Source organism: Actinia tenebrosa, unplaced genomic scaffold (assembly GCF_029948245.1).
Source record: "Actinia tenebrosa isolate PJP-AT-01 unplaced genomic scaffold, QUT_ActTen_1.0 PGA_scaffold12__29_contigs__length_12842862, whole genome shotgun sequence".
Taxonomy (NCBI): Eukaryota; Metazoa; Cnidaria; class Anthozoa; order Actiniaria; family Actiniidae; genus Actinia; species Actinia tenebrosa.
This window is the reverse complement of record NW_028292572.1, coordinates 12067407-12084260: the sequence shown is the minus strand read 5'-3', so window position 1 is coordinate 12084260 and position 16854 is coordinate 12067407. Positions and strand designations below refer to the sequence as shown.

General features: G+C 37.4%; 5 protein-coding genes across 6 annotated transcripts; 3 read left to right on the top strand and 2 right to left on the bottom strand.

The window, feature by feature from the left end:
* Positions 1 to 447: 447 nt before the first annotated feature.
* LOC116295728 (interferon-induced protein 44-like) lies at positions 448 to 3110 on the top strand. The gene is made up of 5 exons (XM_031703635.1): positions 448 to 464; positions 969 to 1176; positions 1624 to 1770; positions 2089 to 2260; positions 2659 to 3110. Exons 1-5 carry the CDS (start codon positions 448 to 450, stop codon positions 3108 to 3110), a joined length of 996 nt encoding a protein of 331 aa, XP_031559495.1.
* Positions 3111 to 4053: 943 nt separating this feature from the next.
* On the top strand, positions 4054 to 6281 carry LOC116295724 (methionine-R-sulfoxide reductase B1-A-like). The gene is made up of 3 exons (XM_031703632.2): positions 4054 to 4148; positions 5240 to 5403; positions 5899 to 6281. The coding sequence occupies exons 1-3, from the start codon at positions 4094 to 4096 to the stop codon at positions 6064 to 6066; spliced, it is 387 nt and encodes a 128-aa protein (XP_031559492.1). The 5' UTR covers positions 4054 to 4093; the 3' UTR covers positions 6067 to 6281.
* A 1101-nt stretch (positions 6282 to 7382) lies between these two features.
* Positions 7383 to 11206, top strand: LOC116295738 (palmitoyltransferase ZDHHC16). Of its 2 annotated transcripts, XM_031703647.1 has the most exons (10): positions 7383 to 7697; positions 7947 to 8138; positions 8311 to 8359; positions 8583 to 8631; positions 8738 to 8766; positions 8880 to 9013; positions 9224 to 9268; positions 9724 to 9927; positions 10585 to 10655; positions 10725 to 11206. In XM_031703647.1, the coding sequence occupies exons 1-10, from the start codon at positions 7545 to 7547 to the stop codon at positions 10840 to 10842; spliced, it is 1044 nt and encodes a 347-aa protein (XP_031559507.1). In that variant the 5' UTR covers positions 7383 to 7544; the 3' UTR covers positions 10843 to 11206. The 2 variants fall into 2 exon arrangements, with proteins under 2 accessions (XP_031559507.1, XP_031559506.1); XM_031703646.1 differs by having other exon boundaries at positions 10585 to 11206.
* LOC116295736 (retinoid-inducible serine carboxypeptidase) lies at positions 11109 to 13833 on the bottom strand. The gene is made up of 2 exons (XM_031703645.2): positions 13302 to 13833; positions 11109 to 12600 (listed from the first exon to the last, which is right to left on the bottom strand). The coding sequence occupies exons 1-2, from the start codon at positions 13696 to 13698 to the stop codon at positions 11651 to 11653; spliced, it is 1347 nt and encodes a 448-aa protein (XP_031559505.1). The 5' UTR covers positions 13699 to 13833; the 3' UTR covers positions 11109 to 11650.
* Positions 13834 to 14224: 391 nt separating this feature from the next.
* On the bottom strand, positions 14225 to 16497 carry LOC116295739 (huntingtin-interacting protein K). Its single transcript, XM_031703648.2, has 5 exons — positions 16385 to 16497; positions 15889 to 15993; positions 15650 to 15705; positions 15081 to 15132; positions 14225 to 14938 (listed from the first exon to the last, which is right to left on the bottom strand). The coding sequence occupies exons 2-5, from the start codon at positions 15991 to 15993 to the stop codon at positions 14843 to 14845; spliced, it is 309 nt and encodes a 102-aa protein (XP_031559508.1). The 5' UTR covers positions 16385 to 16497; the 3' UTR covers positions 14225 to 14842.
* Positions 16498 to 16854: the final 357 nt, after the last annotated feature.

Below are 16854 nucleotides of genomic sequence, written 5' to 3'. Positions count from 1 at the left end.
TCATAAATTGGCACGGCACGGTACAGTGTATGAAAACAAAGCGAAGTATTTGTATGACATGCGTGACGTGACGTGACGTGACCGGTGACCGTGACGTAACTTTTTCCGAGCATTCTCATTGGCCGAGCAGTCATATCATGCGCACCAGCTCTGAAAGTGCCGTGTGAAGTACTGTTTCAAAGTCATTGCATTTGCTAAGTTATGCGCTTTTTCAGACTCAGAAAAATTCGTGACCATTAAGATTAATTGATTTCATTATCCCGGGGATAATTAGCAATAAATGACGTCAAAATTTAATTAATCTTAATTAGAGTTACTCACTATTCTAACTGGTCTGATTAGAGCAAGCAAGGATTCATCTCTGGTGGTATATCGATCAATTCCCGGGAGAATTCCGGTTATCGAAAGTACCCTAGCTACTCTGATAACATCCACTGGATATCTGAAATGGATGATAATTTGAGGTAATGAAAAAGCTGCGCTGACAAAGCGACAATGCGACAATTACTTCTCGCGCCTCGATCCGGTCAATTTTGGATGATTCTCATTTTAGCTTCATCAATCAAATTCTTTTTCAGCGAAAAGGCGCAGTTCGTCTCAAGTAACCAATCAGCATATAGCATGTAGTTCGGATGATTTCATTGGCTGCGCAATAAAAGTTTCCTCCTTCAATAGAGAACGTCTTTGTTTTGTTAAACTTTTTGGGCATCTCAATCTGATAATCTAATTCAAATTAGAAAACAAATCATCTAGATTTCATGCAGAATAACCTTTGAGTTCATTCTTAGTCAGGGCGCGCCGGCATAACTCTCGCATTTTGAGTAGAAAAGTTAGCGTGTAAGGCTTTGCAGAGGGATGATAGCCAAAGAAATACCCTCGAATCGAGGGAGAGACCTAACAGGAATGTAGTAGAATGTTGCTGATTTTAATCAACTTTTTTATCTCATTTATCATTTTGGTTGGCACAGGTTATCGACTAAGCTCGTGGAGGAAGTGACCAACATCAAGCCATTAACCTCAAAAAGTCTTGATATCTCAGAGTTTCGACTGCTTCTGATCGGCCAGGTTGGATCAGGCAAATCAAGCTTCTTCAACACCATCAACTCGATCTTCCGTGGTTATGTTACCAGTCATGCTATTACTGGTCATAATGCTGCCCACAGTGTGACTACCATGGTGGGTAATTAGGAGTAAAACAAATGTCGAGACCTTTTTCATTCGACCCTATGATCGTAAGAACGATACTCTTAGTTTGAGTTACATACGTATTAAATTTAGGGTGAACATCATTAGTAAAGAACGAAATAAAGAAATAATAGTCAAGAGAATGAGATACGTCCCAAGCAAGAGTCTCTCTCACAAAACCTTCCTTCAAATCTTCATCGATACTTTGAAAGAACATCTGGGCTAATCGAGGCCACGGTCAACTCACTAATCGAATTGCAGTTTACCGCGTTAGGTTTTTCGGAGGGATGAAAACTGGAGAAAACCCTCTAACAAACTCTAGTCACATGTGTTATAGTCGTCGCATTTTCTTTCTTGATTTAACTCGGCACTTTTCTATGCAAATGATCAAAGAACCTTAGAACACTGTATAAAAACATTGTTTTTTTCTCAAACCAGTTCCGCACTTATGACATCACGTCAACACCATATGGAAAACCCTTCAAGTGGAAAATCTGCGATACTGCTGGATTACAGGAAAAGGATGGATTGACTGTAGCGGAGCTTCTCTATCTGGTAGACGGCAACATCCCTAACAGATTCAAGGTAAGTTATTGTAGGATGTGCAACAAGCTGGCTGCCCCGCCGGGGGATGGCTAGCTCCTGTAGTTCGTCTTTAACCCTATCTAAGGGCTCTACATGTGGGATATGGTCTCACTCGACGATCAGTTTAAATATGACTAATTTTATCAGGTATATTCATTATGGACCGTATAAATCAGTTCCTCATATCTGGAGTAGATATGACTCCTCAACTTGAGCGTAATTTTCTTAAACGTCTTGCCAGTATTGATTATTCGAGTTTATAATCTCTGGGCCGATTTTCGCATACTATATATTTATCAAAATTCATTCCGTCTCCAGTTCAATCCTTACGAGCGCATCACTCCTGATAGTCCAGGGTTTATTGAATCACCCAGTTATTCCCAGAGGGCTCACTGCGTTGCCATAGTGATGGATTCCTCTACTGTTGATAACTTGACTGAAGAAATGTGGCAAAAATACCAAATGCTACAGGACGCACTCAATGCTAGACGTAAGTATCACCAATCAGCTGCTGATTCTATGTTATTCTCCACCAATCAGCTATTGATTCAATGGTGTTCTCCACCAATCAGCAGCTGATTCAATGGTGTTCTCCACCAATCAGCAGCTGATTCAATGGTGTTCTCCACCAATCAGCAGCTGACTCAATGGTGTTCTCCACCAATCAGCAGCTGACTCAATGGTGTTCTCCACCAATCAGCAGCTGATTCAATGGTGTTCTCCACCAATCAGCAGCTGACTCAATGGTGTTCTCCACCAATCAGCAGCTGACTCAATGGTGTTCTCCACCAATCAGCAGCTGATTCAATGGTGTTCTCCCCTAATCAACTGCTGACTTGACAGCAGCAGCTGACTTAGAATCTAAACTACGTACGTACTTTATTCTAGGAATCCCGTTAGTAGTACTGTTTACCAAGATAGACCTGGCCTGTACTCAGACTCGTGAAAACCTACTCCATGTCTTCCACAGCCAGCGAATCCAAAACAAAGTGCGCATGATCAGCAAGAACCTTCGTAGCCTACCAACCAATAAGATCTTTCCAATCAAAAACTACGAATGGGAGACCGAGCTCAATCCACACGTGAACAGTCTATCACTGCTGGCCTTAAGACAGATGCTTCGCTTCGCTCAGAACTACGTCGAAGAAAAATCTGATCAAATTTATGAGATGGGTACCCTTTGGAGTCGACGTACCGCGCATGAATGGGTTCTCATCTTAATTGTGTTCCTAACTGCCTTCTTTTTGTTCGTGTATTTTACACTTGGTGAATTCATGTTTGTATCGATCGATTCAGGAGAAGCGTTCACTAATTCCGAAGAGGCAGAGTTTCTTATTTGAAGAAAGATACCACGGAAAGATGCTTGGCCTTGATGGTTTTCTTACTAGTGCAGTATCTACTAATAAGGCAGGATTTATGGCTGGAAAAAAAACACGATTAAATTCTTCAGCTCTCCTTGCAGTACCTTATCTTCAATCAATAACTCTTTAACTAATGTGTCGAAAAACGTTTAGCGTTCCACAAGTGGTAACACTAATCGGGAACATCTGAGTCATCCAGTGATTGGTTGGCTCCTAAGCCCTCTACTCAGATGGTAGATTTTCTGGTACCAAAATAAAACTGTTCATGAGGATTTGTTTCTGGTGAAAAACGCTTTGGAAGATTTCACTGAACTAAAGAAATTACTCACTAAGTCGTAAAATATTACCGTATTGAGTCGCTAGAAGGAAACGGCGCTTGAAATCATGAAATGGAGCGACCTCTTCTCATCACGGATTGATTATGAGGTAACGGGGGCAGAGGTAATAACATAGTATCCACAATACTATGAGATGAGGGCTGCTACAAGAACTATCTTGGAACTGATGCTGAATAAATCCAAAAAAATAGAAAAACATCAATAAAATATTCACCAAAAACGAATATAGATCTCTTTAATTTATTTTATTTCCAATGGCTGTAAATCACAGCGCAGAAAGACTTCCAATGTATACCGGATTTCCTGAAACCAGAGCGTAAATTTAAATGAAAATTACTCATGAACGCGGTTGCGCGTAAGTTGCACCGTCACCGGGCCTTCAGGAAAAGCGCAAATTCTATAGATTTAAAATTTCATCCAACATTTCGAAAAAATAATGCAAAAAAATATATTCTTTAAAGAAATGGAAAGAAACAAAATCTTCTTTGCTCGAGTTTAATCGTTTTAGTTTGAACAAGAAACTTCTCCTGACTGTCGTTACCGGGCCCCGCTCGTCTGCATCCCAGCCACAATCGATAGTGGAACGCCTGGTGGAAATTAGTCGTAATCACGGATTCGGAAGCCATGTCTTTTTGCTCTTGGTCAGCCAGCGAAAGATACAAAGATCACTTTGAAGCAGGTATGAAACACAGAAAAACAAAAACATAAATGAAATTTTTTTCCTACATAAAAAGTGTTGCATTGTGTGACGGGTTATTGTTGCGATAGTTTGATACGTTCGTTCTGATAGCTTGTGAAACTTACACTATTTAAAAAATATAACTCTAATAATTGATCTCAAAAAGTGTATATTAAATTTTTGACGAGAAAACACTCAGTCCCCCACAATTTCAATCGGCCTCAGATTTCTGATTTCAGATATCCAACCGACAACGTTTTTTGAAATAGGTGTATACACATGGCTATTATAGGAAATATCTTCAACATATATCCTTGCTTCATCCTCCAGATATGTACCTTGTGTCAATGAGGGAGGTGTATCAATCTTATCAGTGGCAGACTTAAGGGTGGATGCAGGGTGCCAGTGACCCTCCCTTTCCACCTCAGAATTAACTGGTTACAGTATGAACATATATCATATTTTTTAATTGCTAAAATGGTGCATCTTCTTGATTTTGTGACCCCCCTTCTCAAAATCATAGATCTGCTATTCCTATAGACTAGCTCAGCTTCTAATATTGATATACATACTACGTCTCTAAAAGAGCTGTATTGGCCCCATATTTACTACTGCAGTACTGATTACATATACTTGCTTCACACATTTCGATTATCACTCTGATGAAGGCAAGGGCAGATGCAGGGGGGCAAAGGGGGACTGAAGCCACCTTCCGCAGAAAAAAACAAAGCAAAACAAAACTGAAGAATTAGATGCATTTTTATTGTTTTCCATTGTGTTGACGGAAGAAACTCGATTAGCCCCCCCCCCCCTAAACTCAATTAGCCCCCCTAAAGTTATGGCTGGATCTGCTCTTGGAAGGCTATCACTTGTTATAGCTATCCGTAATCTTACATTTTTAAATATTGAAATATCATGTCTAAATGCAAAAGCCTCAAACATACAACTAAAGCAGTACTTCGTAAAGCTAATGTAATGACAAAGAGCATTTGTGATACAGCAACAATAACCAAGTTTATTGAGGTGCTAACTGCTAAAATTAACTAGAAGTCGTTTGATTATTATCAATGAAATTTCTTCCAATCCTACAGGAATCTATGTGTGTGCAAAGTGTGGCAACCAACTGTTTCATGCTAAAGCAAAATATGCTCACCACACTCCATGGCCTGCCTTTTCAGAAACAATAAATAGTAGCAGTGTTGCTAAAGAAGTAGAAACTGAGCCTCAAAGCTCGTCAGATGCAAAAGCACTAAAGGTACCAATAGTTAATCACTCAATATGTAAGAAAAAATTGTTTAAGAGGAAACATAACAAGCCACAAGCCCTGCATGTTTAGAATATTCCTGGGGGATTAAGAGAGAAGTGTGAAGCTTTTGTTTTATAGCCAGCAGGACTCCTAACTGGAAAGACCGCTTTATAATGAAACGTGTTGATCAAATCAACTCGCTTGTCATTCTGTGGTTATTACCATGGTAACATAGGGATCCTGGTGTTTGCAATAAAATTGGGCTAGCGGCTTGTTATGATATTCAATGTCTTCATTGTTTCAAAAAAATCTTTCTTGATGAACAATCTTGTACCTAGAACCATGCATGATAATGTGCATAGCTAACTCATGGGTTGAATAACTGGCAAAGAAACATAAAAAACCTTGAATCAAGGGAGACTTATTAGACTTATTAGGCTGTTTAAGGTAAAGCAGCATTTCATCATATTAATTTCTGTATCTCATAACTTTCTTTTATTTAAGGTCTTTTGTGGAAAGTGTCGAGCTGCACTAGGCCATGAATTTTTGAAGGATGGACCAAACGAAAGCTCAAGATTCTGAATATACTCAGACACACTGCAGTTTGTTGCAGCCAAACAAACTGCTGAACAAAGCAGCGTGTCTTACAAGCCAGTGACAGAAGAATCTTAATATTTGAATACATAATGTATCTTATGTCAATACGTAGATATCTGTTTAATGTTAGAATACAAGTTCTAGCTAGGTAGAAAAATAGTTGACTGAAGACTTTACCTGTTTCTTGGTCCATAGATTTTATGAAGTTTCCAGCCAGCAGCCATATTATGTGGAAGGTTGTTAACTGAAAGTGGTTCTATGGTAAAAAAGAATAAAATACCTATTTGTGAGACAGACTCCAGATGGCTTTGATGTGAATAGACCTGTGTACATTAGGAGTTAATGAACTCTTATTTCAGACTATGTGTCAATAAGATTATTTGTTTAAATAGACCATCTTGGCTTGGGTGTAATGTTGTCCCATTTCATTCCCTTGAGAATGAGATTCTTTGTTTGATTTGTATCCATATTCATGTGTCTTCTCTCGTGCAACTGAGGGCAACCATTAAACAAAGAAAGGATACTCTAGGGAATGACACATGGTCTGAAATTGGACAACATTACTTCCAAGCCTAGGAGGTCTATTGTATCCATATTCATGTTTCTTCTCGTGTGCAACTGTTAAACAAAGAAATGATACTCTAGAGAATCATACATGTTCTGTAATGGGAAAGCATTTATGCCCGAGCTAGAAAGGGTCTATTACTAGGGGAAAGGAAGGGAATGAGACTAATACAATAATTGGTATGACATTTGCAAGGTGCCTGCCACATTTTTTCCCCTAGAATGAAATCCAAAATAGGCTAACTAATTTTAGGGATAGCAAATAACTTACAAATCAAAAGCATTTAAAAATTAATAAGCTACAAGAATAATGGTCTTAATACTTTTAAAGATAAGGGAATTAGCTATACTCACTTCCACAACAGTGACTGGTCTGTTCCCCCCTCCATTATCCTGAAAGCAGAGGAATTTTTTAAAACCTTCTCCCATCTCCCAAAAAAATGATTTTAAACTACTTACCAACCATTCTTGAAGAACAGGAGTTTGAGGAACATGGAACAATATGCATATTCATACGAAACTGTCTTCCCGTACGTACACGTGGAACTACTTTATATGCTTTACGAATTTTCGCGCCAAAATTTAAAAGGGCGCATACAGCCGTCGAACGACACACACAAAGCGCCTGGCTAATGAGACAGACATAAGTAAAATTATGTCAATATCTAAGAGTGGTTCAAAAAACAGCTCATAAGTAATGAGGAATTTTGGCTCTTTTGCTTTAGCTATTTTTTGGCGACTGTTTTAAATATTAGTAAAAGATTTTTTTGCGCGGAAATAGATCACGTGACCGGATGAGGATATGATGTGGTCAGCGGATATATGAACAAAACTAATGGAGCCGGACTGCGGAAGGATGTAAAATAGTTGAAAAAAATCCATATTTGCTCATCATTTACTTGATTATATGATTAATACAGTGGATAAAAAGTATCATTCCACCACCTTTGTCGACTTGGGCAAACATCTGAAACAAGAGACAATGAAAGATGCTCAAAAAAGGGATTTTGTTATTCAGAGTTGGACTATTTACTGTACGTTCGTTGGCGTACAACAAAGCAAATTCCAGGGCGATTGTTCTGGATGCGGCCTTCAAGCCTGTGTTCTGGGTAGTGGATAAGCTTGTTAGCGTTTTAGGACCGGTAAGTATGGAGAACGGTTCAATTTTTTAAAAATGTATCATAAAAAAATATATGTTTATTTATGGGATCCCTGTGGTTGAATTTTGCTAATTGGGATGAGCAAAACAAAATAAATGAGAAATCTAAAATGAGAAATGAATGGATAAAAAGCATTAAAAAGATCTTTCCTCGACAAATATTTCATATTCTTTAGTTGCATATGTAATTTATCATGAAAATACTTATTCTTGTTTTTGTATTTTTTTCCAGGCTTTTGTTCTTCTTGTGGTTGGCCTTATTTCAACTGTTGTTATTATTTATTACACATCAATATTACCAACAATCCTTGAGGAACACATTCTGTGGATTGTCATTCATATTGTTGTGGCACACTGGCTCTTGTTGAATATTTCTTTTCATTATTTTAAATCTGTTTTTACCAGCCCAGGCCATCCACCAAAGGTAATGTATATTCATACACATTGGTTTAAACATTAGTATTTTCTGCACCAATCATGCACTTTGAATCTTTTGATTTTAAGTGCCATTAAAGTGCTTAATCCTTTGTAGTATCTACAAATTTGTGCCGCAGACGTCTGGCAAGGCAGGCTAACAAATATGATTTTTGATTTAGGAGGAAAAACTGCCTGGCAATGTTAGAGATTTCCTAATTTGTAGAATATGTGAGTATGTTAATGAAAATATATCCATCTGCCTCTGTCAGATAAATTAGGGATAAGTTACTAATGGACAGAGGAGATAAAGAATGCTCTATTGACCTCCTTAAAAACATCTTTGCAATCAGCATTAAATATTGATCTTAGTCTAAGCTTTTATCTCATGAACGTATATAAGACTAAATGTTTCAATCTTGACATGCTTTGTTCTCATTGTTACCATCCCAAGGTTTGCATCCCAAGCCACAAAGGACTCATCATTGTTCCATATGTAAAAAGTAAGAAGTGCATGTGTTTCTATGTAAATCCTGTTTTTTTTTTTTTACCCATTAAACCTGCATGATTGTCATTGTTCAACCTGACTTAGTCCTTACTCAATTGCAGGTGCATCTTAAAGATGGATCATCATTGCCGTATCCTTATCTTTATATAGTTTGTTATAAATGTTAAATTTATGAAATATCTCATTTTAATCATCCATGGTGTAAAATTCATAGCATCACTTTTTCCTCAACCTACATGACAGCTTGGATAAATAACTGTGTAGGCCATTTTAATCATCGTTACTTCATTCTTTTCTGTATCTACATGTGTCTTGGGTCATTCTATGTTGCTGTTTGTTCATGGGAATTATTCATGGAGCATTTCTTTGATGACAAGGCAAGTATACGTTAAGTAATATGTAGTTGGTTTTTGTGTCACAAATGTTTTGGGGGAGGGGAATGGAGGGGGTTATTTGATGAGGTTACTAGAAGGGACCTCCCTTGGAAAATCATGAAAACACCTTTGTACATACTACAGATCACAGAGGGAATATGACAGAGAACTAAAGAAATAGAATATACTAACATGAACTTAAACATTCCACAGAAAACTGAAAAAGATAAATCAACAGAAACTCAAATGCAAGAAAAGGTAATTATTATAATAAAATCTTACAAAACTGGACGTCACAGAAAAAAGAGAAAAGGGAGGCCCCTTGCTCCTCAGTTAGCAAGGGGATCTATCTTATTTAGGGGTTTAATGTTTTACCATTTTACATTCCTCGACTTTCCCCAGCCCTCAATGTTATTTTATTCTAGTATTGACAAGTCTTAAAACTCCAGTGTTTAGCCTCACTTCTGAAGTTGGTAAACAAAACCAGGAATTAGAATAACAAAACAAGTAACTCCTGGATTCAAGGCTAAGCCCGCCTCCACTGGAGGTTTAAGAGTTGTCAACCCTTTGAAATTTTCTTTGAAGCAAGGTTAACAGGAAAATACAATATTGAAAATAATTTGTGATATTTTTTCAGTATTTTCATGTTAACTTTGCACCAAAGATAATTTTGAGAAGGGTCTGAATTAAAACTTTTTTTTTTGTTCTTTTAGATTGCCGTCATGTTTGGAAGATACAGGAGTTATTCTGACTTTGAACACAACAGCATCATATTTGTATTCATGCTGTGTTCAGCTGTGTCGTTAGCGCTAGGTTTCCTTACAGCTTGGCATGTCTTGCTGATTGTCAAGGGTGAAACGTCAATAGAGTTGCACATCAATAAGTCCAATAGGATCGCATTTCGAAAGAAAGGATATGTGAGTATATTATAATATATATGTGTATATTGTAAGCATTGTTGACATATATGTTCACGACATAATTACTTTTTATCACACATAATTAACACTGTAATTTACTTACACAAACACCTGCATCAGGGCTAATTATAACGGTTACTCAATAGCTGGACATGATGTCTAGCAAAGACTAATCAACATGTGATCAGTCAATGTGACTGATCAAGAGGACTGGCCTAAGAGGCCTTTGGCCAAAGAAGTGCCAATTTTGGCTAGCATTGTCTTTTGACCAGCTGTAGCTTTTAACCCCAAGGAATGAGACATTAAAAAAACTACGCAATTTGGTTGGATGACTAGAATCACACAGAGTAATTTTCATCCAGGCCCTTTCTAGATTGAATTAGAATTTAGAAGTTGATTTTTGTGGGGGAGGAAAACTGGAGAACCCGGAGAAAACCCCTCCATGGCATGGGGGAGAACCAACAAACACTGTACTCACATACGATGAGTCTGAGGATTGAACCCCGGTTGCATTGGTGAGAGGTGAGCACTCTCACCATTATGCCACCCATGCTTCCCAACATAGATTTTGTAGCATGTTCTGAAGAGTTTCCCTCTGCTCAATTTTTTTTTCTTCTATAAATGATGGAGTTTTTATTTTAAATATTTCTCTAGGTGTATACAAATCCATATGATTATGGACGATGGGAGAACTGGAAGCTGCTGTTAGGAATTGTCAACGGCAGGTATGAAGCAAGGAATGACTGTCAATCAAACTACAATGGTTTACTAAAAAAATATAATTTTAACTCTAGGTCCTGGGCAAGTGTACTGTGGCCTTCATCACATCACCCATATGGTGATGGTCTAACATGGAAACCACCACAAAAATCGTTCAAGATTTCAGGAAGAAGAAATTTTTTACCCGTATGAGTGTACTAGCAGTTAGAGTAGAATAGGAAATGCTTTATTTGTATTATTGATATTTTTATCAAAAAATAGAATTATGAAATCAAGATGATTGAGTAGAACACTAGACAATAATTGTACATTGTAAGAATATTTAACATAGACCACTTTTTAAATTTTTCTGTATATTAAGAATAATAGGATATGAAAGAAAAAAATTATCGTTGGAATTTGGATTATTTCTTTCATGTTTTCCTTTCAGCAATGCATGCATTCAAACTACCCTGTAATTGTTCAAACTACCCTGTAATTGTGAGACAAAACTATAGCAGAAGCATATTATGCAATATGTACAAAAGGAATGCAGTAAACAAAAAGAAAAACTAAATTTCTATTGCTATTTATTTAGTCTATGTTTTCCCATTTTATTACGGTTTCCTTATCTAAGGCTTTTATATACTTATTTCAATAAAGTTAGTCACCTGAAAAGCTATAAAGCTGAGGCCGACAAGGATTATGGGAAGATACATTTTACATGTTTCAACCGCTTGATAACTGTTGATGGGCTTGCACATCTTTTACCAGTAACAGTCTCACCTCTCCTGAGCATCCTCAAGCTCAGTACAGTTTGTATCAAAAAAGCTTTACTTGTTTGAAATGAATTGTTTCCCATGATCCTCAGTGATCTCAGCTTTCTAGGTTTTTGTTGACTAACTTCATTGAAATAAATATATCAATATTTGATTGCAAAATATTATATAGCCACTATCGTTTGTCATTATCATCAGCTCCCAGTGGTTATTTTCTAAGGCCGAATGTCAGTCATATTTATTTATTCAGCTATCACTCGTTTTACCATTTCCAAAGCCATTTCTCCAGCATCAGCAGGAACCATATGACCAGCCTTAAGAATGTAATACAGCTCTAAATTAGCATATTTCTTTAGAAAAGCACCAGTGTTTTTTGTTTTGACACCAGAAGGAGGGTACAGTGGTACTCTAGGAGATTTTAGAAACTCTGGTAAAAATGACCAATCCAGTTTCTTGATCCACTCTTCAGCTCCGGGTGTGTCACAAATCATATCCAACTGTCCTTGGTAAATTACAACCTGTAACCCACCAGAAAGTAGCAAAGCAACATCTTGGATAACTGGCTTCATAAAGTCAATACTTTGATAAATGAAGACCTCACCAGATTGGCCCCCCCAGGTGACGTTAGGTGGTATTATACCAAGCTTCTTTCTGATTGGCCCATTCATTAGGTCTGATAGAGACTCTGTATAAAGTCTGCCGACGTGCGTAGCATATAATCTATCAAGGTTTCTATCACCAAGAGACTGGAGCATCATGGCAAATGGAGGAGCATTATGAAGGAGAATGTTATAGACATCTACATTATCAGTGGTTTTTGCTATCATGCCTTCGGTCTGACTCCACAAATTTGTTGCTTCTTGGTATTGCTTCATTGCCACTGCTTTTGCAGTGGCATTTGCCAATGCATTCACTTTTGCAAGACTATCCTCATCCAGTAAGGAAACAGAGTACAAATAAGGACCCCAAGTAAGAACTGAGTCAATGGGGGAAATCCAGGAATCTCCAAGAGCTACTCCTTTAAAATCACACTTAATTTCTCTTGCAATAATAGCTTTGTACAAAGTGACACCAAAAGCAGAAGTCATTTTTCCACCGTATGACTCACAGAAGATATAAAATGGTACATTTTGAAACACAGGCATTGTATCGAGGAAAGACTTGAACATGGTCAACAGATCATCTGCTATACCTGTGAAAATAGCATGAACAATAAGAAGGGAGTAGTCAGATAAATAGGTAAAAAAGAGGGGGTCGGGCTCTTCAAATTTTCTGGAGACAATGGGTGGTGGGTGCCTGCTAGATTGTACCCCAGTTATTCACTTGGCGAAAACTCTCAACAGTCTTACCACTAGTCAATATAAAATATTAATAATAATAATAATAAATAATAATAACCACAGCAATAATAATTAAAATTAATATAAGCCCAATTCATTTGGTTGCAATGTCTTCCCATTTCAGATGCTTGACTATCAAGAGTAAACAATGAGATCATACTCGAGAGAATGATGTGATTTGAAATGCGGAAAAAATGGATAAGCAGTATCCCTCCCTGCCATAACAAACATTACAGTAGAAACTAAATATATTCAGGTTTAAATCTTACATGGGTTTAAAAAAAGCGGAATTGAAAGTGCGTACAATACGCATATACTTTAAAATGTATTTCACCGAGAGTTCATATTTTAGTCAGGTGATTGTCCCATGACTTCACTTCATGACAATAATCCTTTTCGAAAAAAGAATTATATCCTGAATTACAAATTCGAATAAGTTTTTAATTTCTTTTCAGATAAGAAATAAATAATACTCGATTTTTTTCTCATAAGCTTTTCTACGCTCATACAATCTCATTATGATTGTTACAGTAATACTACTAGCAGACTGTACCTGAAACGTTTGTGGTGTAAGCACTTTTGTCGGTCACGTAACTGAAGCCACTACCCACAGGATTATCAACGAAGAGAACGTTAGCTACACTAGTCCAACTAGTGTTCCTTGGTTTTAAGTTTACATCTAGTGGGCCTAGTTCTTCAAAGTTTCCATAGCCTGTAGAAGACCCACCAGGACCTCCCTGAAGCCACATGATTAAGGGTTTAGTTGCTCGTTGTGATGGATCGCCTTCAGCACCGTAGAGCCACCAAAACATAAATGCATTGTCCCTGACTTTAACGTAGTTCCACTTTTCATCTGGTATGTCTGCCTTGAAGCGCTTAGCTTGAGTACTGGTAAGACAAATAGCACTAAGTACTACAAATATGAAGGATAAAGTTAAGACAGACGCCATGATGCATTTGTCTTCGTGACTGGAAAGTGCCTTATCCACAGGAAACCCAACAACACCACACCTATCACGTGATGGGGTGCAACCAAACTGATAGCTTGAAGATAGGGTGTGGCTTGCTAGTCATGTAATCAATCTCTTGGGCAAGTCTTTTTCAACTCCCCCTTATTTTAAACTGAACTGAAAACTCAGCTAATTTATTTAAACTGGCTTAGAATTCGTAACATATTTGTAATTTGCAATCTTTTTTTCTCTTACTTATTTTCTTATTTTCAGGTCTTAGAACAGAACTGTATAAGCACTTTACAAATATGTTATCATTCTCATTCTCATTTGCCACACCTTGCTGTTAGAGATGCTTGTAGAAAGCTTGTTCAATATCATTTCATGACTAATAAAAGATTTGTGCCTGGAACATTCACCCAACTCCATCAAGTTGATCTGAACCCTGAAACAACTGCTTAGCTAATCTAGGTCAGGGAACAGTTAACTCACAGATCGCAATGTAGGATACAAGTCATCAAGGGACGGAAACTGGAAAACCTTTATAAAAACCATTGAATGAAGATAGAGAATATAAACAAAACTGTTTACATGTGACATCATTGAAGTCCTAGCCTGCACAGTACCCCTTAATGAGCGTTGGGTTGGGTATCGGAGGGGGAATCTGAATCCTAACTCCACAATTACTGGGGGCCACTCTGCAGGCTATTAAAGTCCAGGAATCTAATTATTGCTAAAAGTATACTCGTAGCACAAGTAGTACCAATCAGAAATAATTCTTATGTTTTTTTACAAAGTTATCAGAAGAAAATTTTAAAACTAGGTAATCTAAATTTACAGTCAAACTTAGAAGAAAACCTTAAAAATTATTAATGGCTTTTGCAACATGTGGTACAAAACGGCAGAATGATTCCTATAATGTATCCATTAGTATTGAATTAAATCTTGCACATGATTGGTCAGAACAAAATAAACATTCCAGACATGTCAGTGTTCACAGTTTTCTTAGTTTGACTGTAATTAAAATCTGTAATGATGGTTTTAACAATTTTCTTGTACAATATCCTATTATTTTGTCAATATTCCAAAAGTTATTTTTATAGATAAATATAGGTATTTGATGGCAAAGTTTGTTTTTTTGAGTTTAGTTTGTTAAATAAGCAAGTGCTTCAACAACATCTCCTTTATGTTCTCTCAGGGTTCTCTCTGCTACAGATCGAGGAATTTCCATCTCATCAACCTTAAATCAAACAGAAATTAAAATAGAATAACATATTTGCAGAGTAAACTACCCTTGTTCCTACAGACAAACTGGTGTCTCAGAATAAGCATATTAACCCATATTGGTGTAGATGTTTTTAAAAAAATCAGAATTCACTTACAATTAGGTCTACATCGTCTTTCTTGATAACAACTCTAGCTAATTCCTTTTCTCTGAAACAACAAGAAGAAAAATCAATACTTAGGAGGGTAGTGAGTGCCCAACTAACAGTGACCCTCTCCATAAGAATCTTAAAATATAAATAATGGAAGGAACATTACTACAGCAAAGGCCAATTTCAATAAAATTATACCTATGATATATACTAGTTACACAATGGTCTTGTGTGGCATATCATGGAATTCCCACAACACTCTATTGTATTTTCTAGTATACACAGGAGCCGAGCAAGTTTGCTAAGAAAATACAAGTTACAAGTAGGATATTCCAAGGTGTGCCATGAGACTAGAAAGCATTGTATAGCTATTTTTTACACACCATTGAAAATACACACACACTGGGTGCAGTGGGCATTGCAGACCACTGTGGGACTGTTTTAAGGGACGATATAATATGTCCCCTTAAACAGTCCCATGATGCACTGCAATGCTAATTCATCAAGTTTTTTCCTCGACCTCTCTATGCCTAATACATTACAGATGCTATACAAACAGGTTTACACATATATACCTTAAGGCTTGGTCAGCTTTTTCCTTTTGATGCCTTCCTTCAACTAAATTTAATGCCTATAAAAGATAAGGTTATAAGTTATAATCATTACAAAACAAGCTTATCACTAACTACGCTATACGTATCCTGATGACCACGTTCTGGCCGTATCTGGGGTCTTAGAGATTTGAAGACTAACCTTGTTTTGCTGAGGTTAAAAAATAGGGATAATATTTTGAGACATATAAAGTAATACTTACGGTTCCTATATCTGCCTGTATTTCAGTTTCTTCAGCATAATCTGTCACTCTTTCGAGATCTGCCGAAGTTTGTAAATCGTGTCTTTTATGAGCAGGTTCCACCATCTTGAATTTGATTGACCGAGCGGTAAAAAAGGAGAATTGGAATCTAGATTGGTACTGAGGCCACTGGGCCGCGCCGGAGACATTGCGCAGTCCCACCCTCCCCTCCCCTAAAAAGTGAAGGTATGTTGGTCATTAATCAGTAATACCTCATCACCTTCTGCTTGTCTCTGATTGGTAAGACAACGTAGTGTGAACGGATAGACTATGACATCGCAGATTTTCAGTTCGTAATCTTTTGGGTATCATTTTTCAATTCCCTATATCGTATGTTGCGTTGTGTGGTGAGTGATTACTTTTGTTTGTCATTTCTTCTCGGCTTAATTCCATCTCTTCCCATCCTTCCCGAGCCCCATTCTCACACCCTGCACCCTTCAATCGGAATGGGACTTACCTATCCGACGTCGAAAACGCCTTTTATGCCTCTTACTAAACCCGTTATTGACCATAGATTATTATTGTGATCCAATTAATGTGCCCTAAAAACTGGACCAACACTAACAACGTAATGTTGACCGGATGCCGTCAGTGATGCAAGTCGTAGCCTGCGTGCAGCCCGACTTTAACTCTGGTTAAGGAACACGAGGGTTTGTGTTTAGCTGCACGCGTAACTCTTTGGTTCGAGTCCGTCACGCTCCGCAACCAATAATGTTTAACCTTTGATGAAAACATTAAAATTCCCCCGTAAGACGGAAATATTACGCGCCAATTTACCCCGTTTTTATCTCAAATGCTATCAATCTCGCAGACACTAATGGATGAAAATGCAAAGGTATCATTTTACTCATCCTCGGCTCCACACAACAAAATATTATGCATTTACGAGCAGAAGCTAAGATTCAGAATCATTCGATAATGATCAGG